The sequence below is a fragment of the Pelodiscus sinensis genome, chromosome 8 (assembly GCF_052426305.1).
Source record: "Pelodiscus sinensis isolate ZL-2025 chromosome 8, ASM5242630v1, whole genome shotgun sequence".
Taxonomy (NCBI): domain Eukaryota; kingdom Metazoa; phylum Chordata; order Testudines; family Trionychidae; genus Pelodiscus; species Pelodiscus sinensis.
In genome coordinates, this window is record NC_143059.1 from 44,452,336 (window position 1) to 44,476,071 (window position 23,736).

Here is a 23,736-nt window from a genome sequence, read left to right on the forward strand (position 1 = left end):
AGAAGTACTGACCAAAAATCTAGAAAGAGACTAGCTCAGGGTATGTCTACAGAGTATGTTCAAAGTAGGGTGGTAATACAGTCAACCGGAGTTGCAAACGAAGCCCAGGATTTGAATTTCCCAGGCTTCATTTGCATGTTGCCGGGCACCGCCATTTTTAAATGTCCGCTAGTTCAGACTCCATGCCCCGCGGCTACACGCAGCACAAACTAGGTAGTTCAGACTAGGCTTCCTATTCCGAACTACCGTTACTCCTCATGGAATAGTAAGCCTAGTCCGGACTACCTAGTTCATGCCGCGTGTAGCCGCGGGGCACGGAGTCCGAACTAGCAGACATTTAAAAATGGCGGTGCCCGGCAACAGGCAAATGAAGCTCCGGAAATTCAAATCCCGGGCTTCATTTGAAACTCCGGTTGACTACATTACCACCCTAGTTCGAACTAGGGTGGTAGTGTAGACATACCCTCTGAGTTTTTCTATTTCAAAGGTAAACTTCTCTCCATTCTAGGCAAAACTAAAAGCAAGTAGCAATGCTATTAATGTTCTCTTGGACTGGTTATTACATACATTACATGCTTTTGTTGCTTGACATACACTTTTGTTTTCTGACTTTTTGTATTTTGCCACCATTTTCCTTCTCTTGGGGAAAGCTTTTGGTGTGACAGGCTTATAGATTTATCTCCTTCAAGGTTCTAATCTTCATTTTGCCAATGATTGACTCAGCTTATCCTATGTAAAGAGATTCATGCACTGCTTTTGCCTACTCTCACAGAAGCCTTTAAGGCACAGTTAATATTTGTAATTATACTTTCAAATATATGTCGTAAAAAGCAAAGTGAGTATTATTTTTGGGCTTTGTGTGATCTTTTTATTCACACTGTGTATATGCATCTAGATTAATTCTTTTTGCCTCTAATTTTTTAAATAGAGGATAGAGTATACATTGTTTTCCTACGATGATTCATGGAAGCATTGCATCCTCTATATATAACATCATATTAATAAAGATTTAAAAGAGACTAAAGAGGGTTATAGTATTATTTCATAAGCTTTGCTGTTAGAAATGTACTGCATAGCAGTTCATAATTCTCTCTTCTTAAATAGACAAATCCCAAATAAAATTAGGTATGGAAAGTTTTATTTAATTTAAACTATATTTGTTGAAGTATATTTTAAAATAAAACAGATACACTTTGCGAGTGTGTTTAAAGATCTACAGCTACCACTGGAACCAGGGGGAAAGGGTTCACAAGAGATACTAAGGGAAACAAACACATCTGTCCATGTGAGTGTGCCTCTAGCTGCACTTTAGTTATAGTGAGGAACTGCCCTTATTCTAGCTGAGGAAAAACAATGGAATCTTTGCTTTTCTGATGCAGCTTGGACCCTCACTAATGGGATAAGGGAAGGTGGTAAGAATTAAACAGATTTCTCCCCCTCCCTTTTTTTTAAATGATGAAAGCAGGTCTTTCTTCCCTTCTGGGCAGAACAGCACTAAAGGATTACTCTTCTTTGACTGAGCCTGATGCAGTTTAGCTGGGGGCTGTGGAAGGGAGCAAGGGAAGCAGATGCCAGTTATATAAGGAGCCAGACTCTTTGTGTCCATGTAGCCTGCTATTTTGTGTTTCATTTGTATTTTTGTATCCATTTAGAGGACTTTGATGCTTTAACCGAAGGTAGTAGTTCAGGTAAGATCATGGTGTTTCCTTCTGAGTTGTGTTATTCAAGAATAAATTCCTAACAATGCAGTAGAGGAAAGAAATTGAAATTTGTGTGCAACTGAGGGGTCAGGAAAGCATACTTCAGAGTCCTGAACTGCAATGGAAATGACAGCATTAGCAGTCCTTACACCAAAAAAGCCATATGGTTGGCATGGTAGCAGAAGACAAATAGTATTTAATATGTATCATAAAACAGGAATAAAAAAGAATCAAGGAATAACTCAAGGAGGATAAAGTATGTTTGACAGCTCTTCTGCCTTTTAAATGATCCTTCGGTGTCTTCAGAACAGTTAACATAACTTGTATAGTCAGGAAATTAAATATCACGGCTAAAGAAATATTTTCTACAGCTTTTTTTCTAAAATGAATCAGAGTTACAGAAATCCTATGCAACTTCTTATATGATAATTTATAATTCCCTAGACACATTAATAGGGTTACTCACAGTTTTCTTTATTCTGGGTTCTGCTAATCAAGTTTTGACTGAAGCTGCAGAAGACAAATAAGTTATCTTACAAGCCTTGGAGGCAAAACTGATTTGTAAGTTTGTACAGACCTTTAACACTATGGGATAAATATCAGTTTATGTTTTCAGAAGTGACTAATGATTTTTGGCCTGCCCAATTAAAGATCTGAAAGACACCTGATTTTCATCAGCCAAATTATTTAAGCTGTATTACACTGAGCATTCAGAATCACTACTTCCTTTTGAAAATTGAGATGCACACCTTCTAGAATTCTTCAACATGTGAATGTTTCATTTTACAACCTCATTGTTACATTAAACACATTCCCACCTTCTCTCTCTTCCACACTTTTTGTGTACAACATAAGCTTCAGCAAAAATCTCCATGAGCCGAACTTTGCCTGACTTTCCAAGATATTATCTAAGAAGTCCAATAACTGGAAACATTTGAACAGTGGAGTTCGTTTTCTAAGAAGCTATGAATTATCTAAAGAATATCATACAAACAAGTACTATAGCTTACATGAGTGTAATTGGATGAGATTTTTCATCTTTTCAAATGCTAAATGAAAAGGCAAAATGTTTAGTTCCTTCCCACTATTCTACTTTCTATTTTGAACTTCAAGATGAAAGTTCTCAAGGAAATTCCTACCTGTTTCATAGACTGCTTCAGATACTGAAGTAAAATGATCTTCTACTGTATATTGTGCCAACCGGAGTGAGTCCAAGCCTCGAACTGAATCATTTCCTCTGGTCCAGTAAAACTGGACATCATTGATATTATAGCCCCCTGTAGTTACAGACAAACCAACTGTAAGTTTTTGATAAATATAATAATTTGTGTAACACACATTTTTCTATCATCCTTTCACCAGTATAGGGAAATAAAACTGGTGTAAATCGACAAACAAAAGGATGAGTTGTATAGGACAGTCACTGGCAAAGCCCATAAGTCTGACTGGAAGAGGGGAAAATTCTGGAATTTGGAAATGCAGAGCTTATAAACTACACATGCAATAAAACTTAGACTTCTTCACAGGTGGCAATTGTGCTTTGTATATATTAATAAATAAATAGATTATACATGGATAAAATACCTCTGAAGGGGTTTTAACAATAAATTAATGCTTCAGAGGGGTAGCCGAGTTAGTCTGTCCAGGATAAACTTAAAAAACAACAAATAGTCTGGTAGAACCTTAAAGACTAACAAAAAATGAAGATGGTATCATGAGCTTTTGTGGGCACGGGTGAAAAAGCTCATGATATCATCTTCATGTTTTGTTAGTCTTTAAAGTTCTACCAGACTATTTGTTGCTTTTAAATAAATTAATGGGTGGCCAGTTAAACTTTTAGAACATACAAGAATAAATAACAAACATTTGAGAATCTATTTTCATTTACATAGATTAATAATTTTTGCATTTGATATCCACTGTGTCTCATTCTACTGCCCTGTGGAATAACTCAATTCTAATTCACAATAAAGTGATATGCAACACTAATGTCCAAAGTAGCTTAGAATTCCAGGTTTTATCTAACTTAATGAACTGGCAGTGAATAAAAACAATTCTTGAAACCTGAGAAAGACATGAGTAAGCACATAGAGAAAGGAGGAGTTTTTGAAAATTTATTTAATAGTCCCTATTCTTTATAAAAAACAAGTACCTGTAGTTCTATCTGAACAATTTATGGATTTAGCTGGTATTAAAACATTTTAAAAATATTAATCTTAACCATTATCCTTGAGAAGAACTTTTGGCAGCTTTCACACATATCAGGCAAATTACATTTTTCATAGAAATATTACATTGTTTCCTCACTAGATAAGATAGAGACATGAATTTAGTATATCACAACATGTTACATACAAGAAGTTTTTATTGACAAAATATTTGAAACTGATAGTATCACATCCACATTATTTTTCTTTGATGGGCATTCTCTTGTCTCTTTAGATGACATTGGGTTATTTGACATTTAAATTACTTTTTTCTTTTTGCTGGATCTCAAGAATAAGTTTGGGGGCTTCACTGAACAGAAGAAACAAAGAACAAAGAAAAGAAATTCAAAAAGAGAACTGTTCAAAGGTAGATCTAAAAGATGAATAATGTGCAAGCAAGATAGAAACTACACCCCTCTTATTATGTACCTGTACAGTGTGTAGCACAAGGCCCCAAGTGGGGATGAGGCTTCTGGGTGCTGCAGTAATATTATTAATAATTTCATAGTCAACTGAAACTTGATTTTCTAGCAGACAAATGTTGAGAAATTTCTCATTGTGGAATTATTAAAACTAGTTGAAAGTATTTGATTTCTTTCAAAACGTTATTTTTATATGTATCCATTTTTCAATGAGCAAAATTACAAATAAAGATCCCTAGAGTGTTTCGTTATATAAGCCACATGTCCTCATATATCACTATTTTGTAATATTATTTAAATGTTTTTATTAGAATAACGTAACAAAACTCATAACAGTTTATTTCAGTTGAAATATTTGCTTTATGCTGTTTTTATATATGTATATAATACCCAGCATTCATATTTACAAGTGAGCAGTCTCTGGAGAAGTAACACATTATTCTTCTGTAAATCAATGTTTCCTATCCAATAGGAAAGCTAACACCATTGAAACTGTAACAAGAAAAAATCGTTTAGGAAATCTTAACAAAAAGTGACTGCCACTGCTAAAGGCTATTCATAATCTTCTTATTCTGCAATCTGTGTTCCTGGCTATTTTTCCAGAACCCAAAGAAGAATGTCATGGAATCAGTTTAGATTATATTACAGTGTTTTCCCGACAGTCAGGAGATTATTGTAGGTTCTCTAAAACAACAGATGGAGTCATTCTAAAAATCATAATGTTCAATTAGACAGGGAATTCCTCTGTTTCCCCCTTGTCAAATACATTTTAAGTTCCTGAGGGAGCTCCAAAAAGTGCTGAATGACTCATTAGGTAATGTTGTTGATCTAAGTACATCATTCAGTATTTGACTTACCAATTGTGTTATCATTCTCTGTGTCTTTTTTAATTTTGTTAAGAAAAAATATCACTGCTAAATAGCAATTCTGATTGTGGCCTCCATAATGCTTCCACTGATGTTAGTCTTGTCTGAGTATGCCTTGCAGGTCATAGCCCTTTGAATAGCAATTTAATGTCAAATTTTACACCATCTTCTAGCTGGAAATTACTAATAGAATCATTTACCAAATGAATACAGGATGTGCTGTTTTGCAGAAATGAAATGGTAAAAATGTGAAAATACTGCAAAAAATGCCATAAGTATTCCTTCAAATTTGAAAGTCTTTGCTTCAGTTATGCTCTTGCCCCTTTTTGAGTTCACTTTCGATGAAAAATTGTGCACTTGAATTTTACTTGCACAAATAGTAGTAGAAAACTAGTTTTAAGCTTGAATACTTAAGTGCTCATGGATATTAAATATTATACTTACGTGCAAGTACTCACAGGTAAAGTGGTATATTTTAATGTAGAATAGGGCACTGCTTCTTTCAAAGCACAGAACATTTAAATCTTAGCCTTTCCATTGATGACTCTCCCTCCATTCCCCAGTGCTCTGGCATGGATACCATTAAATAAGTAACATAAGGATCTATCCATAGCCTTTATAGCTAGAACTATAGATGTAATTACTTTTCTTGAATGTGAGGAAAGAAAAGTAAATCTCAAATCCAGCTGATAAGCTTTACACTAATCTTTTTTTTCTATGAATGATGCTTCAAGCATGTCTTTTGTGCCTAAGAATTGAAAATATTTAAAATTCCTTCACTGCTTATTTGTTACTTCCCCTGAAAAATTCAAGACCCCTCAGGGTTTCAAACCATCCTTCTGATTACAGGCAGACAGGAATAAGAGCCTGTTTCATATGTGACCAATTTTAGCTAACCAAAACAGACTGAGTTTGGAATATCAATCCTTGAATAGATGCAACAAGCTATTCGAGATCAATCCACACAGATAAATTTGCTAGCAGAAATAAGTCTATTTATGAGGTTCTGCATATGGTGAATTGGAGGATCATAGTCTTTTGTATTGCTCTTTATCCTAAGGTCTTGTCTATACTGAGGAGGTAAGACGATCTAAATTATGTTGTGTGAGTTACACAACTTAAGTTGATAAAGCTTCGCTCGACTTACAGTGGTGTCCACACTGTGCTATATGGATCAGAGATGCTCTCCTTGACTTCACCAGTCCTGCTAAATTGACACCATTGAATTGATCACAGCACACTGAGTTAGCTCACAGTGAAGACAATCCATGAGTATTTCAATGTTTTGGGGTTGGTTTTTTAAATTATCCCAAAATAGAAAAGTACCCAAATACCATTGAAATTCAGCAACAGTTCGTCACCCAATTCTCACCAATCTTCTTTATAAATCCCATCCCTCTTTGATAATGTTAAACAGTATCTAGTAGCCCTTAAAACAGATGACAAATATTGTCCTAACTATAAAAAATGTAGCAGTAATAATATCTCTTACAGCTTTCAAGTTGCAAGGTACATGTCTGCTTATCCATAGGATATTTGGTCAAATCCATGCTACATGCAACAGTTGCAGTTATCCTTTAAAAACAGAAAGCAGATGGTTATTAAGTATGCATAATATTGTATGTACTACAGTTAGAAATAGGTTGCCCTGCTTTCTTGAACTAGTATTTGTGGGCAAATACATATGCGTAGGAAGGTAACTGATGTCTAATATAAAAAGGAGCTATTGAGTTCAGGTTCAAACTATAAAGAAAATAGCTCTTCCTTGTCGTGTAAACCTCAACTTTCTAAGTATCTATACAAAATACAAACAATTAATGGGCCATATCCTACAGTCATTTGTAACATATGCAATGATTGGCATTACCCAGGGCATAATTGCTGAATTTAATCTCTACACAATAATCTACTTATAAATAAATTAGTTATTATTATAATTACTTTGGCTTTTATTTTCATAGAATTAAGAGTCAGGGGCTAGAAGTAACCATTAGATTATATAGTCTAACCTCCTATATAACATGGGTCACCAACCCCACCCAGCCACCCATGCATTAAGCCCAAAAACTGAATTAGACTTAAGTATTATAACCTGAATAAGGCTAAAACTAGTGTGTAGCACAGGCAGAAAACTGGAGAGACAAAGGTGCACCAGTGCCTAATGCCCAACGCCCCTGCAATGTCAAAGATTTAGATGTTAACTCAAAAGTGGCTGGTATCAATAGCTGCATGTATATAGATCTGAAAAAATGTATATAATAGAGCCCTACAATCAGAAAATTTTCTAACCCAAGATCAAGTTAAGAGCACGTCATATTAATCTGAAGAATTTAAAATGTAAATTGAAGTTATGTGTAAACATGGCTTATGAAGTATACATACCGTATGGCATAAAGGACAGTTCCATTGGGATATATTCTTATTAGACGATTTTCAACAGTGATATCATGAAGAAAAGATTTCTTTGAGTCTACTATAAAGGTGTCTGGTACCCAAAGCATTTCTACAAGTCGACCATCTAAGCTTAAACTCTTATTGCCCTCAAAACAAAGTCTTTCATCAGTCCATCGTTGTCTAAGAAATATGGTAGCTGTGTAATCCTGGGAGGAGATAACACAAAAAGTCACAGTAAACAATGACATTATTCTTTTATTCTTCACATGTAATTTGAAAGAAAATGTGTCCTTTCTCTTGTCTCTTAAACACATGAAAACAAACCTATTGCCAAAGACATCAGTGCTTTGCATGTTGTCAGGGCCTCAGCTCACATTTCGCCCTGATTCAAATATGACATTTTATTTTGTATATCAGTCATGTTGTTCATTAGCTTCCATTTTTAAAATTAATACTTGATTTTACCAAAGTGACTGTGTTGACGATTATATCATATTGCATTATTTTTGCATTGTTTCTAACTCTTAATTTTGAAATTCATATGAGGAAGTATAAACTAATGACACCAAATTATATTTAATTTCTGTAGACAAGAGTCAAATCTTGAATTGTCAAGTGATAAAACACAGTGATAAAAAATTAGTTAGAAGGTATATTCTGATGTTGAAAACTAGTAAGATCTTTATTTTGTGCCCAAAGTAACTCTTTTTTGAAGTTAGAAGGCTTTACCATTTACTTAAATGGGAGCATAAGTAGACCATAGAAGAAGTTAAAAGGTATGTTTTACTCATCTCCTTATTTTTTTCAACATTTCTGAGCTTTTTGTAATGAAATACAGTTAGAATGAATGATTGTTTGAAACACATGGTAAGAATAATAATATAAGTTCGATGGTTAAGTGCAAGGAGAGTAGTTTCTAATGATCATATGTGGCTAGTTTTCTAAAATGACATTCAGGAGTTAACTACTGCTGTGCAAGTTATTCATTGGAATGTCAGAATATTGTGTAAACGGCACATCTAATTTCTGGTAATTTAACGGGAACACAATTTGCGCTTGCACTTACAAAAGGCACAATCCAGCCTTTTGCTTCATCATGTCCTGCAAATATAAGGCTTCATTTCTTAATATCTCAGACATGGTGTTTGTTGAACAAGAAGAAAAGCTACCTCAAAAGTACTTTACAGAGATCTGTAAAACAACAGGCATTAACTTAGATAACAAATATTATAAAGCTACTATACCATGTTTATTTCCGATATTGTATCAATGCTTGCTATATCCATACTCATTCCTACTGAGACAGGACCATCTGAAAAAAATGGAAGAGCTGAGCATTATTTAAAGTACAGGTTGAATCGCTCTAGTCCGCCACTATCTGGTCTGGCAATATCCATGGGCCTGCATGATTTTAGTTGGCTGAATGTCCACTTATCATGGTTGTGGCCAAGTTTCCTGTGGTTTCATAAAATGTGTTTATAGCCTCCAGTCCTGGCTCTCAGTATTCTGTGCTGTTATTTATCTCTATTTACTCCTAAACATCTTCTAAGCCCCAGTCTACACTAGGGCATTATTTCAAATTAACCCCCCTCAGCTTGAATTTATAAGTGGAGTATCCATACTACCAAGCCTATTATTTTGAAATAATGCTCCACTTCTTTTGAAATCTGTAGTCCTGCTTTTCTTGGGGAATACTGCTAATTCTGAAATTATTTCAAAATAGCATTAGTGTGGATGCTCCGTTTCCACTATTTCAACATATCTACTCCTCAGAGTAATTCGAACTAATTACTCCCCAGTGCTTCCTGGGGCTCTAAGTCGAGGTAACGCATCCATTTTAACGGAGCCTATCTCAGACTAATTTCAAGACTGTCCTGTAGTGGGGGAATGCTATTTTGATGTTGTAAAATTGGGAGTAATTAAGTTGAATTTGGTTATTTCAAAATAATTTCTTAGAGTAGACATGCCCTAAGAGCTCAGTAAGCAGTGAAAGTGTTGGTAATGCTTGTAGACAATATTTACCTCCTGCAGTATGGCAAATTCTCTGGTTCGGCACCAATCAGGTTTCAAGGGTGCCGGACTAGAGAGGTTCAACCTGTAATTGTATTTAAATATTCAGTGTTCATCATTTACAATCCACAACAAAATTAAAATAACCTGCATTTCATTTGAAGCTGATGTTTAGCAAGGCAATTATTTTCAAGGAAATTATATTTAATCAGCAATACAAATCTAATATCAATCTTTTACTTAATGACAATAATTTAATATATTTGGATCTTAGGTTTTTTTATCTTTAGATATGTATTTCCACAGCTTTTTAAAATGATAGGCTTTTGTAATGTCAATGAAAGTGGTAAGGAACACATGATGCAATAAAGGTGCTGAGGGTTATTCCTACTCTACATTACACCCTTTTGCTTCCAGTTGCACAACCATGGAAAGGATTCTTGTAGCTGCAGCATCTGGTTCCTCAGATGTTAGCTAGCTGTGGAGTTGCTTCTCGGTCTCTTACATGATTAAAATGCAGATGGGCTATATAAGCTAGCTTATATAAGGGCTATATAAAGTATTAACTCCATTTTGTGTCACTGTATCTTGACATCACTTCTTGTTTTTTGGTTATTAGCTATAAATCATTTGCATAGTTCTGTATATATATGGTGGAAGTCTAGACAGTCATTTCATTCTTACCCTAGTAATACTACAGTTTTAGTTAGAGTCCATACATCAAGAACCCTTATCTGACAATGTGATTAAGCACCTTAGAAATATATTAGTTAGACAGGTAGAGATGCAGTATTATTATTGTTTCACAATGATGTTTGTAGGGCTAGGCTTCTGATGCTCCTAGGAAGTCAAAATTTGCAGAGTGTCAGAGAGAGGATGGTTTTATTGATCAACTGTGAACTCAAAGTATTCATGATTGTGAATCAAAATGCAGGACAATGTAGCACTTTAAAGACTAACAAGATGGTTTATTGGATGATGAGCTTTCGTGGGCCAGACCCACTTCCTCAGATCAAATGATTGTGAATGGCCTCCTTGAGAGCATGGCACACAATTATCCTAGCTGAATGTGTGCATGATGATGAAAAAGAGAGCATCTATGAGGAAACTGACATTGAATATATGCACAACTTTTTTAAAGTAGCTTCAGGTGGGTAACCAAGTTAGTCTGTACAGGATAAAGTTAAAAAAACTGTATTTAAAATGTATCCCTCAGGGCAGTTTTATAAAAGTTCTAATTATGGACAGTGTTGCAGCTGACACATCCAACCATGATGCTGTTATTATGATGATGTAGTGCTCACCATATTATGCTTCAGCAATGCAGCCATCTTCTTCAATGGAATTGTACTTAGCCTGGTATAATTCTGTATTTTCCAACAGGAGAGACATTTAAACTCCATCTAATTTTAGGGCAGAATTCTCCTTGATTTGCATTGGTCTGTTTGTTGGGAGAGAAGATGAGAGCATGTGGTGCTTCTCCCTATTCTCCCTTGCTTCTAAGGCACATATACAGTGTCAGCAGAGAATATAAACCAGGTGTTCTCTTGAAAGCAAGGAATAGAGGGGGATATTCTTAGCTGATGGTTATTGTTCACAAAATAAAAATATTTTACAATTGTAATACAGTATCACCTTTTAGCAGCAAGCTTGGTTCCCTGTTGTGTTAGGTGTTCTACAAATCCCTAGTAAATGAGAGGAGTGGACAGGTATTTAAACAGAACTGATAGAGACAAATTAAAACCCCTGGATCAATTTTACATGTGCAAAAACCTAATGGATCTAATCTCTCATTGCTACATGGATAGGCGCTATTCAAGAGAGATAAATGATCATTTTTCTATTGCTGGAGGAGTATTCCCTGTATCAGGTTCACTGTATTCACAAAAATAAATATCTTCATAGACTCTCCATTGTGATTCTAGCTTGATTTTTTTTTACTGAAAATAATTTTGAGTCATCTGTCTACCTCAATAAATGATACATAAAAAGGAACTGACAAGACTGAGGTTTTGCTAAAACAAAAAATTATGCGTGTTTAAAATTAAACATTAATTAAAGATAATGGTGCTTCTTTCTCCCTCTTGGCAATAGCAATAGGAAATATACAGAATTTTATGTCAATCTGTTAATAAATGTTGTTCTCTTTTTAGGGTTAGAAATCTACTTGCTAAAGAGAATTTAGTGTCAATTGTTTTTGTAGTGTGATGTTTGCATACTAATACCACTTCATGTCTTGCCTAAAATAAAACCCTAAATATGAACACCTCTGATCTATTGGCTTTCAAAATTCAGAATAAAATCTGTCACATTTTTCACTAGATTAAATCATATTCCTAATTCCCTTTATACCTAGTTAATACTAATCTCTAAGCATTGTTGATGCCACAACCAGCTCATCTAAACATGATATGACAAACTTATTCCCTTTCGGGAGAATATTTTTTCTGTAAGCATCTTTACTGAGTGTATAATTAATAGTAGATCAAACAGAGCAGATAACAAACAAGAATATGCACACTGAAAACAGAGTGTGTTGCATTCCAATGTTAGTTTGTACAAGAAAATTAATGAAAACAGAACATGATTTTTATCAAATCTATGAGTACTTTGATAAAATGGATTATACAATCTGCAGTCTCTTGGGTAATGTAAGCAGCTTTATGGCCCAAATTTACAAATCCACAAGCATGCTTTTATGTGTATTCGGTATACTTGCATGTGCTTCAGGGATTGTACAGGCATACACTGGAGTCATGCCAGTGTGCATATATGCTTATTTACTTATGCATATTGATTTATATGTTGCACTTAGGACCAGATCCTCAGGTGGTATAAACTAGCATAACTCCATTTACTTCAGTGAAGCTACACCCATTTACAGCTAACCATCCACGTGCATTTGGTCAACCTCTTGTCATTATCTACATATAATTATTAACTAAACAAGAAAAAGAGTTGAGGCGCCCATAATAAAAAAGCCCCTAAGTGTGACTGCACTGATCCAATGGCTTAACCTTTCAGTTAGGGGTTGTGGACACAGTTGCAGCTCTGAGGCTCTGAGTAAAACTCCGATCATCTGAAGAAGTGGGCTGTGCCCACAAAAGCTCATGATACCATCTACATGTTTTGTTAGTCTATAAAGTGCTACCAGACCATTTGTTGTTTTTTAAGTTGATCCTGTACAGACTAACTCAGCTACCCCCTGAAACTTCTGAGTAAAGTCTGTTATACTTTAGGCTTGGCCTACACCAAGGCTGGGCAAGAGCCATTCAGCGCACCTGATCCATCCTGCCTAGCTCTTTTATCCAGCCCGCACGGCAGTTCCCAACCCTCCCCCTAAAATGTTGCCAGTTAAATGTTGTTTAGCTTCCGTTAAAAATATTTGTGCGAAATTATGCCAGTCTAGACACAGCCATGGATATAATGGCTCCAGCAATTCCTATGCCTAAAAACAAGTATCTTAATGGCAACCATTATTACCTATCTTGTTGTGTATTGTGTTAAATGAGATGGAATGTATTTAGCACTCCACATTTACTAACATTATGTTTCTTGTTTACTAACAAAAGACTACATCCTCCAGAATATTACACAAACACCCATTTAAAGCAGCTGTCAGCAGTAGGATAAAAGAATAAAAAAGAGAAACAGATGTATACATTTTATGCACTTTTAAATACAATACAGCAGTGTTTTCCAAACTATAGTCCGCGGCCCAGTACTGGTACCACAGGAAAAAAATATCAGGCCTCAGCGTGACTGAGGTGTTCCGGGCTCCCAGAGTGCCCATGCAGCGTCAGGGCCCCCAAGCCCTGGACCAGGCTGGGCAGAGGATGCAGCCGAGTGTTCTGGGCTCCCAGCAGAGGCATAGTGAGGGGGGAGCAGTTGCCCCTGGGCGCCACCCTAGGGGGGTGCCAGGCTGGGCTGCGGGGGTGAGGGGGGGAGTTGCCGGGAACCCAGCGCTGGACTCAAGGGGAGGAAGGGAGGGAGGGAGGGGCAGGGAATCAGAGCTGGGCTCAGCATGTCTGTGTGATTTGGGGGAAGGTGCAGGGAAACGGACCTCAGCTGGGCTGCGAGAGTGAAGAGGTATGGGGTACTGGGCTGAGCTGGGCTGCAGGGTGGGTGGAGGTTCCAAGCTCAGTGCTCAGTTTGGCTGCAGGAGGAGGGCTTGGCTCAAGGGCAGGGAGAGAGGAAGGGAGGGGGCAGGAAATCAGAGCTGGGCTCAGCAATTCTGTGGGGCTTGGGAAGAGGTGCAGGGAAACGGGGCTCAGCTGTGCTGTGGGGGAGCCATGCAGGGAAGCAGTATGGGGCTCAACTGAGCTGAGGTGGATGCGGGAAGGGAGCAGAAGGGCAGCTCAGCTGGGCTGTGAGGGGCTGCACTCCCTTGGACTGGCCTGTGAGGAACTGGTGCTGCACTCCCTTGGATTGTGGCAGATGGTTTTGGGGGAGGTGCTGGGAGCCAACGGGGGTGGGCAGCTCAGTTGGATTGCAGGGGAGGGAGGTGCAAAGAATCCTAGTGGGGAGTGGGGGAACCAGGAGTCCTGAAATGACCTCCTCTGGTCCAAAAAATCTCTCATCTGGGACCAGTCAGGTCCAGAGGGTGCCAGACCAGGGAAGTCCAACTCCTACCCAAGTCCCCTTCTTGCACTCTCCCTCCGGGTGAAACAGTAAAAAGGTATTCATTTTTCATTCTTTTTTTTATATGCGTTTATATTTTTGGACTGCAAAAAACAGTACTGAAAAAAAAAAACGGGTTCCAACTAAAGTAAAAAATTTGGAAAACCCTGGTCTAGCCAGCTTTCTATCCACTTTACTGTCCATTTATCCAATTCATATTCCCTTAACTTGCTGGCAAGAATATTGTGGGTGACTGTAGCAAAAGCTTTGCTAAAGCTGGCACTGGGGGCTTTGGAAGGAGTAGAAACAACTTATTTGCATATTCATCATTTGCTTAATGAATATGAAAATATGCAAATGAATGTCACCGGTCCTCCAAAAGCTCATGAATGGATTTACTGGTCCCTGTGTCAAAAAGTTTGGGAATCCCTGCAATACAGTAATGGCTATTTGTATTTTATAAAATTGGTCTAAAATTACACATGGGATAATACACTCTATCTGGTAATATGACAAATAGTCGCACTACATGTGTTCAGACATTAGGAAATAATTTCATAATCTAAGAACCTCTTTAGCCAGTGATTTTAAAGGCATGTCTACACAATAGGGCAAAAATCAAATTAAGTTACACAACTTCAGCTACGTCAATTGCATACTTGATGTGAAAATGGCTTAATTAGGCTTTTTGGCAGTGTCTACACAGCAGGAAATTGAAGGAAGAACACTCTTCCTTCAACTTCCCTTACTCCTTGTGAAATGAGGGTTTCAGGAGTCGGAGTAAGAAGTCCTCCAGCTCAACATTATTTTGAAATAATAGCTTGCTGTGTAGATGCACTCTGTTATTTTGGAATAACGTCAATGACGTTATTCCAAAATAACTCTGCTGCGTAGACATAGCCTTAGTTAGTACATAAGAGGAAATAATTTTGTCAGAGAGAATGAAGCCTATGAACTCCTAACTTTAGAATTATTGCGTTATTTCACTTCTATTCATATATTTTATAATGCCATACATGACCTGCCATACATCACTTCAGTTTCAGGGTCTGCAAGTTATTCATGGTAGACAATTTTTATTACACTTTCTTACCACTTGTAAGCAGTTTTAAACATATACAACATGCTGGTCCATGCAAAGAGCTGATCCATCATTAAGCCTTCAGATTAGTGAATATCACATGCAAGTTAGTTAGTATACCAGAGCTTTTTTTTTTTTTTTTTTTTTTAATATATATAGCTTAATAGATAGTTGTTGCTACTGAGTATGTTGCAGTCAGGACCCCATAAATCTCAGTGCCAAGTTCAGAGGCTGAAGTGAGATTCCTGGAAGAACACTGATAGATGCAGTAACATGCCTATTGGCAGTAATACTGTTGACTTCACAATGCTAAGAAACCTCATCTTTTTTTAAATTGTCTGTGTATCTTACTTGTGTGTATGAGTAAATAAATATATTCACACTTAGGTCAAAATAAGAGTAAAAAAGTCATAGATCACTAAAGTCAAAAGCAGATTAAATATTAATAACAATCTCTTTTCTCCCATAACACTAATAATTTAAAACCAAAACTAGTGTTGATTACATGTTTCTACTAGCTCTGACTTATGATTGCATTTATTTTTAATTTATTTTAAAAGATTAATGTTCAATTTCACCAAATTTGGAAAACTTTAGAAATATGTAGCTGACTTTCAAACTGTTTTGTACCTGCAGCACAGCAAAATTCAACCCTGAAGCAAGGGAAAATTGGGTCTAACTTCCTGGGTGATAAGAGTTTTCATATTTAGTAGCAACAACAATAATTGTCTCCCCTTGTATATCAGCAGGTTGAGAATTGTTAAAATGAGATGTAAAGCTCTTCTTATGCCTGTTATATTTTAATAGTTATAGGTTATATTATATTATTTATATAAATACACAACTTAAATAATTACTTCTACTTATGGTCAGAAAGCATGAACATCAGTACTTGTGGATGTTTAACATAAATACATGAAATATTGGAAGGCTTTTTTTTCGTCTTTATAAATCCCACCTTGTTTCATCTTTATAAATCCCACCTTGGTTCAAAAGAGTCATTATGTTAAAAATTGCATTGTGATATTATAGAGTGGCACGCATCTTCCAATCAATGTGCCACTGTCAAATCTGGAGAAACAGAGGCACAGATTAAAAAAGAGATCCATGCTTAAATTTGGGCTACATTTTTCAGATGCTATGTTGTGAAAAGAGGTAGACTTATCGAAAACAACTTATATACTTACTATCAAAAAATGGACGTAGATACTTGTTGTATCCCTTCATTATTTTCTGTATAGTTGGAGGAAGAATTTCACCCTTTCCTTCAGCTGCAGACATTTTTGTTAACCTGAAAGAAAACAAGAACATGAAGTAGCTTTAGAGAGACAAAACTGATTTTCCTGAAACTGGTACAGTACTTGGGTCGGGGCAAAAAGGACTGCTTGCTATTAGATTTATATAACATAAAATATTTTATGCTTTTGCATTTCATAAAGTACATAGCTACAGAAAAATATCCTAGAGAATGTTGGACTTCATGAATCCATATCAATACCTAATTTGCATAAAATATCATTTTTAGCTTTAAATTGTCTTAACCTGCACTTTTAACTGTACAGCTTGTGGAAACAGTTCAGTTTTCTCTAGCACTGTATGGCTACGTCTAGACTGGCATGATTTTCTGCAAATGCTTTTAACGGAAAAGCTTATGTACCTGAGCTTCCTTTGCCTTGGTACTTATTTTTTAAACACATGTCTACACTCCTAAATTAAGTTTAGTTACTAAAGTTTTCTTAAGGAATTTATCCAAAATGCATTAGCACTCTCTAATACATAATTACTTTGAAACAGCTGTGCCAGGCTACTGTCTAGAGAATGTATTTTTGAAAAAATATGAATATGTATTTATCAAATAGACTGGAATGCCTTTTTGTTCTGGTCTGTCAGGTGTATAATGCATATTTTAAAACATTCTCTATTTAACAAACCACAGCAGCTTCTACATAGCAAAACAATAATACTTTGAAATTCACCAGCATGTTAATGCTTAACTTATTAAAAATCCAATTATGAAATAGGGTCAGTGCCCTCATATCCAAGTGAAGGCTGTTAATATTTCACAGCATGTCTACGTCTAGACTGGCATGATTTTCTGCAAAAGCTTTTAACGGAAAAGTTTTTCCGTTAAAAACATTTGTGGAAAAGAGCGTCTAGATTGGCACAGATGCTCTTCCGCAAAAGCACTTTTTGCGGAAAAGCGTCCGTGCCAATCTAGACACAGTTTTGTGCAAGAAAGCCCCGATCGCCATTTTCGCCATCGGGGCTTTTTTGCACAAAACAGTTTTAAGCTGTCTACACTGGCCCTCTTGCACAAAAACATTTCTGGAAAAGGGCTTTTGCCTGAATGGGAACTTCAAAGCATTTGCGCAAGAAGCACTGATTTCCGACAGTAGAACGTTAGTGCTTTTGCGCAAAATCAAGCGGCCAGTGTAGACAGCTGGCAAGTTTTTGCTCAAAAGCAGCTGCTTTTGTGGAAAAACTTGCCAGTCTAGATGCAGCCAAGGTGTTTGGAATCTCTGAGGATTAGTCCCTTTAAACCCAGTTCAACAACCCTACCTTAATCTTGTAGAACTCTTACTTAAATCAAGGGGATATTTCCTGAACAAAACCCCCACATAATCAGGCCCAATATATCTACCTAATCTGATTCACACATACATGATACATATTTCAAACTATTTTCTATTTATTCTACCAGAAGATTTACTCCGTGTTTCTCGGTTTCTTAATTCAATTAATTTTTGTTTTGTGGAAAATTAAATGAAAATATGCATGCTTCATTTAAATCATTATTCTGGGGTGGGGCTGGAGATGAGTTCAGTATTCAGGCTGCCCCAGGGAGAGAGGACAACCCCAGCCCTCTCTTACTGCAGTAGCTTGGGGCCAGATGAGAAGCGCCTTTCCATGGCTGCTGCAGCTCCAGCAGGCACAGGAATAGGGAAGGTCCAGGTTAGGCTGGTTGGGAGTCACAGAGGGATCACCTGTCCCCTGGCAGCAGCAACTCTGGGGCAGTTCTGGGTTGGGTGCCATGGCTTGGGGGAAGGGCAAGGTGCTTTCTACTCGGGCTCCAGCATGGAATAGACACGGCTGGGAGTTTGGATGAGGCACTGCCTCCCCCAGCCCCAGCATGAAGGTACCGACTACTGTCAGGCCAAAATGGAACTGCTGTGGCAGCTCTGTGCTGGGGCCTGCAGGCAGAGGCAGTACTCTGTGTGTGCCCTCCCTGAGCTCCTGCCACTAGGGCTGCCAGGTGTCTGGTTTTGAACTGGACAGTCCAGTATTTGAGCTTTCTGTTCGGGAAACAAATTGAGGAAATATAAATGAGGAAACATAAATGTCCGGTATTTTCTAAATAAGATGTAATGTAGATTGTGATGTAATGTCAAGTGTGTCCATCCTTAAACTTACCCTATACCATCTTACAACATTTGCTTAGTTATGTCAAATTTGAAGACTGTACTTCATTTGGTGATTTGTCTCTTTTCTGCATAATTTTATGAGAAGCAATCCCATTCCAGGCACATCCTGTTTTCTTGGCATAACCAAACCCGTCCTTTGCTTTAAGTTATGTCAAGAGGAAGCTATATACAGAATTTAGTGATACTAGATGGAGTTTAGAAGGAGTTCTTGAACAAACAGACAAACACAACCAGACAGACAAGTCTCTCAAATATATAGTAGACTATAGTAGAAACTATGTAACAATTAAATTTAATATAAAGAACTGCAAGGTGAAATGTAGGTAGATGCTGCATATGCTTTTAACCCTGACTTAATACTCCAGTATATTCCTGAAACTTTGGTATTGAATACTTTTACCCAATGTTTGATTTGATTTTTTTCTTTACAAAAATTGCTTCCTTGAAACTGGCAGTACAGTTTGTTCATTAGTTTCAGTTTGAGTAATCTATGCTCTTTGTATTGAGACTGTAATATGGAAGAATGTCAAGTACCAGAATTGAAATAAGAAATGTCATTTGTAGAAATTAAAATGGGATCTATTGGAAATAACCCTTCACCAGTTATCCCATTCCAACATTATTTTCAAGTGAATAGGTGAAGAAAAAACCATTCAAATAATATACATGGAAGAAGGAAGAGGTTGTTTGCTAATCTGTCCCTTGGAAGAGCCAACAATCAACAGAATAAACTGTGTAGACAAATTCTTCCCAGATTTATAATCTATCCATTTGCAAAAGAGTGTAAGGGTAGGATTCTATAAGGTTAGTCAATTAATCTCCCAATTTTCTAGAGAGATCTCATCAATAAATACATGTTATTATGAAACAAAAGGGCAAATACAAAGGAGTTCCTGACTAAAGCCCACAATAAACTAATCTCAGAGAATATATTTTATAATAAAATAGTAGCCATAATTAAGCAGTAAGTAAAATTGTCTATGCCAGTGGCTCCAGAACAATCAAGATTCTGTATAGCAGAGTTCACTTAGGGGCCAGCAAGCATAGCTGGCATTCCACAGACAGACCTCAAAGTTCCTTGGTCATCTGCTCAGGCCTTACCCACAGTCCAAGCTCTTCCCCTTGTGGATTTCCTGGATTCCTTCTTACAGCCAATTGCTCCTTCATTGTCCTTCCACGTGGAACATGCTCTGCAGCTGCTGAAGGGTGGTGCCTTAGACCAATACTGTTCCATCACTCCTTTGTTCTTAAGTTATGTCTACACTACAGAGAAAGATCAAAGCTGCCACTGTCAGTCTTCCAGGGTTTGAATTAGCGGTCTAGTTAAGACAGCTAATTCAAAGTGAGAGGAGCACTCCAGTCAATGCCTATAATCCTGCTTTAACAAGGAGTAAGGGAAGTTGAAGGAAGACTGTCCTTCGTTCAACTTCCTGCAGTATAGACGGCACCAAAAGCTGAGTTAAGATACTTTGACTTCAGCTACAGAATTAATGTAGCTGAAGTTGAGTATCTTAACTCAACTTTGTCCTGTAATGTAGACATACCCTGAGTGAGCAATCTACAAAACCCATCAGAGAGAAGGAAAAGTGGGATGGGATACAGACAAGTTTGTTTAGAGGAGCTGAATATGTGAAGGGTTGAAGGAGAAAACCTGACCATTTAAAACTACCTTTTTCTACCAAATTGCTAAACTCCTATTTCAGTAGCAATTTGTGGCCCTTTGGGTAATTTAATCAAATACATATTATAAATGCTAAATTGAGATTTTTCTCAACATTCCATGTTTATTTATTTTTTCAATGAACTAAAGAGAGTTGAAAGTGGCTGCTGCAACACACATTTCTGCTAAGGAGTTCAAACAGGGTTTTGGAGGGTTAACAAAAGGCAGGTGTCCAAACACATCAAGAAATCCTAAGTAACAATTAATATATTTGAAATAGTTTGGGAAAATGTATGCAAAAGAGTTCTTTGGAGTTGAGGGAGTCTAATCATACTCAATCATCTCTACTGGTGGTCACATCATCTGCTATTTCATTGCTATTTGCAAGGTGGTGCTCTGCCCTTTGTGATCATTCTTAAGTCTCCCTGACTGTGTAATAAAAATAGATACCCTTAAAGTTACTCTCTCCTGGGGCCCCAGCAAAAGAGGGATATGGGGATGGCAAATCTAAAGTGCTGCTAAAAAACCAGTCCCAACATAATGAGTTTGAGGAAATTCCTCTAGCTAAGTCTCAGAGACAAGCTCAGCCTGTCCGTCTTAGATGGGAGCCTACTATATGCACATCAGGGCTAGGTGAAGGTCTCCTTCCCGGGAGTGCCCTTTACAACTTGTTCCTGCAGTCGACTCTTTTATGGAAACCCTTGTGTGATGGTGGTAGTTAGTGCATGCATACTCCCATAAATGACAGCAGTTTCCTTCCTTTTAAAGGCCTCCTCCCTATCATGCATGATTGATTGGGTCAGAGAAGTGGAGTTAGAACTACCAACCATGCTTCTCTGCCCCTTCCTCATTCATGTGTAGCCTATAATCCTTTTGCAATGTGTGCAAAATTTTTCTCTCTCATTTTATCTTCTCTTTTGATTAGGATTTACTTTTCGCAGGGGAAGGGTATATTGCATAGACCTCTTCAAAATGTTTGTTCTTTAAAGAGTGCTTTTTGTCTCTATTTTTTAAAGGTTGCATTCTTGCAACCCTATTGATTTCAGCAGAATTACATACACATTTAAAAGGTCAAAATTTGGCCCATTAGATAAGGGAGACACAAAGGGAACTGTACAGTATTTAACAATCTATTCTACTGAGCATCATAAGAACATACTGCAACCTAGGAAAAATGTTTTCAAAGAATTCCTTCCCGAAAGCCTTTCAGTGGCAATCAGACCAAGATGATTCAAGTTTGTAGAGTGGTTCACATACTCCCCTGACACCTTCCCTTGCACAATGAGAGAGACACCTGGGCACACCTCTGTGTAGGACATCCCTCCTCTGGTTCCTTCCGAACCTCTGCACTTCTCTACACACTTCGGGTATGTCTACACTACCCCGCTAGTTCAAAGGGTATGTAGACATACCCTTCCTGATCTATGCACATGCCATCCATAGGCCCACAGTGTCACGGGATCTCTTCAATCTCTTCACTCCAGGAGGAGGAAACTGGAGGGTTGATCATGGCATGCAACTATGGGAGCTGTTTCCAATCCCTTCTCCACTCATATTTGCAGGCAAAGTTTCTCTTGACTGTGTCCACTGAGTCTTTTGACCTCCCTCCTGAGCCTGAGTTTTCTCCTTTATCCCCCATAATCAAATGGAACCTGGACTTAGTGATTCCACCCCCTTAGATGAGGAGGAAGGCCTTTAGTCATGAGCAGACCAAGGGTACGTCTAGACTACAGGGTTTTGTTGACAGAAGTTTTGTCGACAGATACTGTCGACAAAACTTCTGTCGACTTAGAGCGTCTAGACTACATTCAGTTCTGTCGACAAAGCAAGACGCTTTGTCGACAAAACTCTGTAGTCTAGACACAATCCTACATGCAATAACACCTTCTGTCGACAGAGCTCTGTCGACAAAAGGCGTTATGCCTCGTAAAATGAGGTTTACCAGTGTCGTCAAAACTGCTGAGTTCTGTCGACATTATGTCGACAGAACTCAGCGGTAGTGTAGACGCAGGTATAGTTTTGTCGACAAAAGTCTACTTTTGTCGACAAAACTCTGTAGTCTAGACACACCCCAAGACCCACCTGCATCAGTACTTCTAATAATACATGTAGCTTGTATCATCACCTGTTGTACTATGTGTGGCTGTGCTGCTTTGTGTGAAATAAATTGTAATGTGCTTCAGGCAGGGACCATGTGTCCCTACGTATTACTTATTTGTATAGCACATAGCAGTTTTCCCACTCCATAATAATAACTAATATCACTTGGTAAAGTTCATGTCCACTTTATTTTTGAACAAGTTTGACTGATCAACAGTATGCTTAGTATAAAACATTATGGCTCAGTGAAAACAATGAAGTTAAACCAGGGATGAGTTCAGCTCTATATTTCCATTGGTCTTAGCTGAAGTGAAGTAAGATTCAACTTGTAAATCCAGTGTGTTCTTTTAAACATCTTCCTTGCAGACTCTCAGTTGTGTTTGTTACCTGGGCAAAAATAATGTTCTAACTAGAATACGTTTGGTGATACCTAACTCTATTATGCACACTTATCAAAAAGTTAACAACAATTTAACTCTCTTACCTGCAAAACATCAATAGAAACAGGGCTTTGGCACACCAGAAAAGAGTGCACATTGTCAGAGATGGCTTCAGAAGTTCTGGTTTTTCCTAAAAAGCAAACATAGGTAAGGTTTAATAGTAAAGCATAATGACAAATATATATTCTAAAAAAAGGTTATAGTAAATCAAACTTCTGACCACATGAAGCTTTTTTTACAGTGACTGTACACTGTAAATACATGCTAATTTATATCCTAAACAAGTGGGCTGTGTCTACACCGCACCCCTTTTCCGGAAAAGGGATGCAGATTAGACACTTTAGAATAGGCAAATCCGTGGGGGATTTAAATATCCCCCGCGGTATTTGCATTAACATGGCTGCCGCTTTTTTCCGGCTTGGGGATAAGCCGGAGAAAAGCGGCAGTCTAGACGGGATTCTCCGGAAAATAAACCCTTTTTCGGAGGATCTTTTATTCCTACTTGAAAGTCTAGACGTGATTCTCCGGAAAATAAACCCTTTTCCGGAGGATCTTTTATTCCTACTTTTTTTTAATATTAGGGGTTTTTTAATATAGCCTTCACAATACTTACATAGAGCTTATTTTTTCAGTATTCTTTAACACTGTAGATTTTAAAATATTAGGTTAAATAGTCTGTTGGTGACTTTTATAAATCATGATTGTTAGTTCTGATTATTAACAGAGTGCTTGAATTTGATAGCGACAGGCTATAAAGTGTTTGAAACTAAAGAGGGGATTGTGGAATTATGTAATATGGAAGATTTATGAAAAG

The 23,736-nt window shown here is 37.3% G+C and overlaps 1 protein-coding gene across 1 annotated transcript in view; it reads right to left on the reverse strand.

Moving 5' to 3' along the window:
- Positions 1 to 23,045, reverse strand: part of GABRP (gamma-aminobutyric acid type A receptor subunit pi) — a 37,900-nt gene extending 14,855 nt beyond the window's left edge. The window contains exons 1-6 of the mRNA XM_075935217.2: positions 22,967 to 23,045; positions 16,488 to 16,591; positions 8,834 to 8,901; positions 7,578 to 7,795; positions 6,688 to 6,770; positions 2,840 to 2,977 (exon numbers count right to left, since the gene is read on the reverse strand). Of these exons, the coding sequence (XP_075791332.2) occupies positions 2,840 to 2,977; positions 6,688 to 6,770; positions 7,578 to 7,795; positions 8,834 to 8,901; positions 16,488 to 16,591; positions 22,967 to 23,019 (664 nt within the window). The 5' untranslated portion in view covers positions 23,020 to 23,045. The remainder of the gene's footprint in view (positions 1 to 2,839; positions 2,978 to 6,687; positions 6,771 to 7,577; positions 7,796 to 8,833; positions 8,902 to 16,487; positions 16,592 to 22,966) is intronic.
- Positions 23,046 to 23,736: the final 691 nt, after the last annotated feature.